The sequence below is a fragment of the Penaeus monodon genome, chromosome 32 (genome assembly GCF_015228065.2).
Source record: "Penaeus monodon isolate SGIC_2016 chromosome 32, NSTDA_Pmon_1, whole genome shotgun sequence".
Taxonomy (NCBI): domain Eukaryota; kingdom Metazoa; phylum Arthropoda; class Malacostraca; order Decapoda; family Penaeidae; genus Penaeus; species Penaeus monodon.
The window spans coordinates 14,332,653-14,332,903 of record NC_051417.1 but is presented as its reverse complement, the minus strand read 5'-3'; the positions used below and the strand labels follow the sequence as shown (position 1 = coordinate 14,332,903).

Below are 251 nucleotides of genomic sequence, written 5' to 3'. Positions count from 1 at the left end.
GGGGAAAATCAGGGGAAAATGAAAATAAAACAAATAAAATCACTGTTAAAGATAATTCTTCATTATAATCATACATAGAGCTTCTGACCTGATGCAACATATATCTTAAAAAGAAAAACAGTACTATTGTCAGAGATTATTTACGCCTCTGATCTCCTTGCCCTCTTTTTCTGGCTTGCTCGTTTTCTCTTCACTTTACCCTTCTTGCCAAGGAATTTCTTTTGTCCCTTTTGAGACGCTTGTGCTTTTGC

The 251-nt window shown here is 35.5% G+C and overlaps 1 protein-coding gene across 1 annotated transcript in view; it reads right to left on the bottom strand.

Moving 5' to 3' along the window:
* Positions 1–39: 39 nt before the first annotated feature.
* Positions 40–251, bottom strand: part of LOC119593598 (myb-binding protein 1A-like protein) — a gene marked incomplete in the record, with an annotated part of 20,491 nt that continues 20,279 nt past the window's right edge. The window contains 1 exon segment of the mRNA XM_037942552.1: positions 40–251. Coding sequence (XP_037798480.1) covers positions 141–251 — 111 coding nt within the window.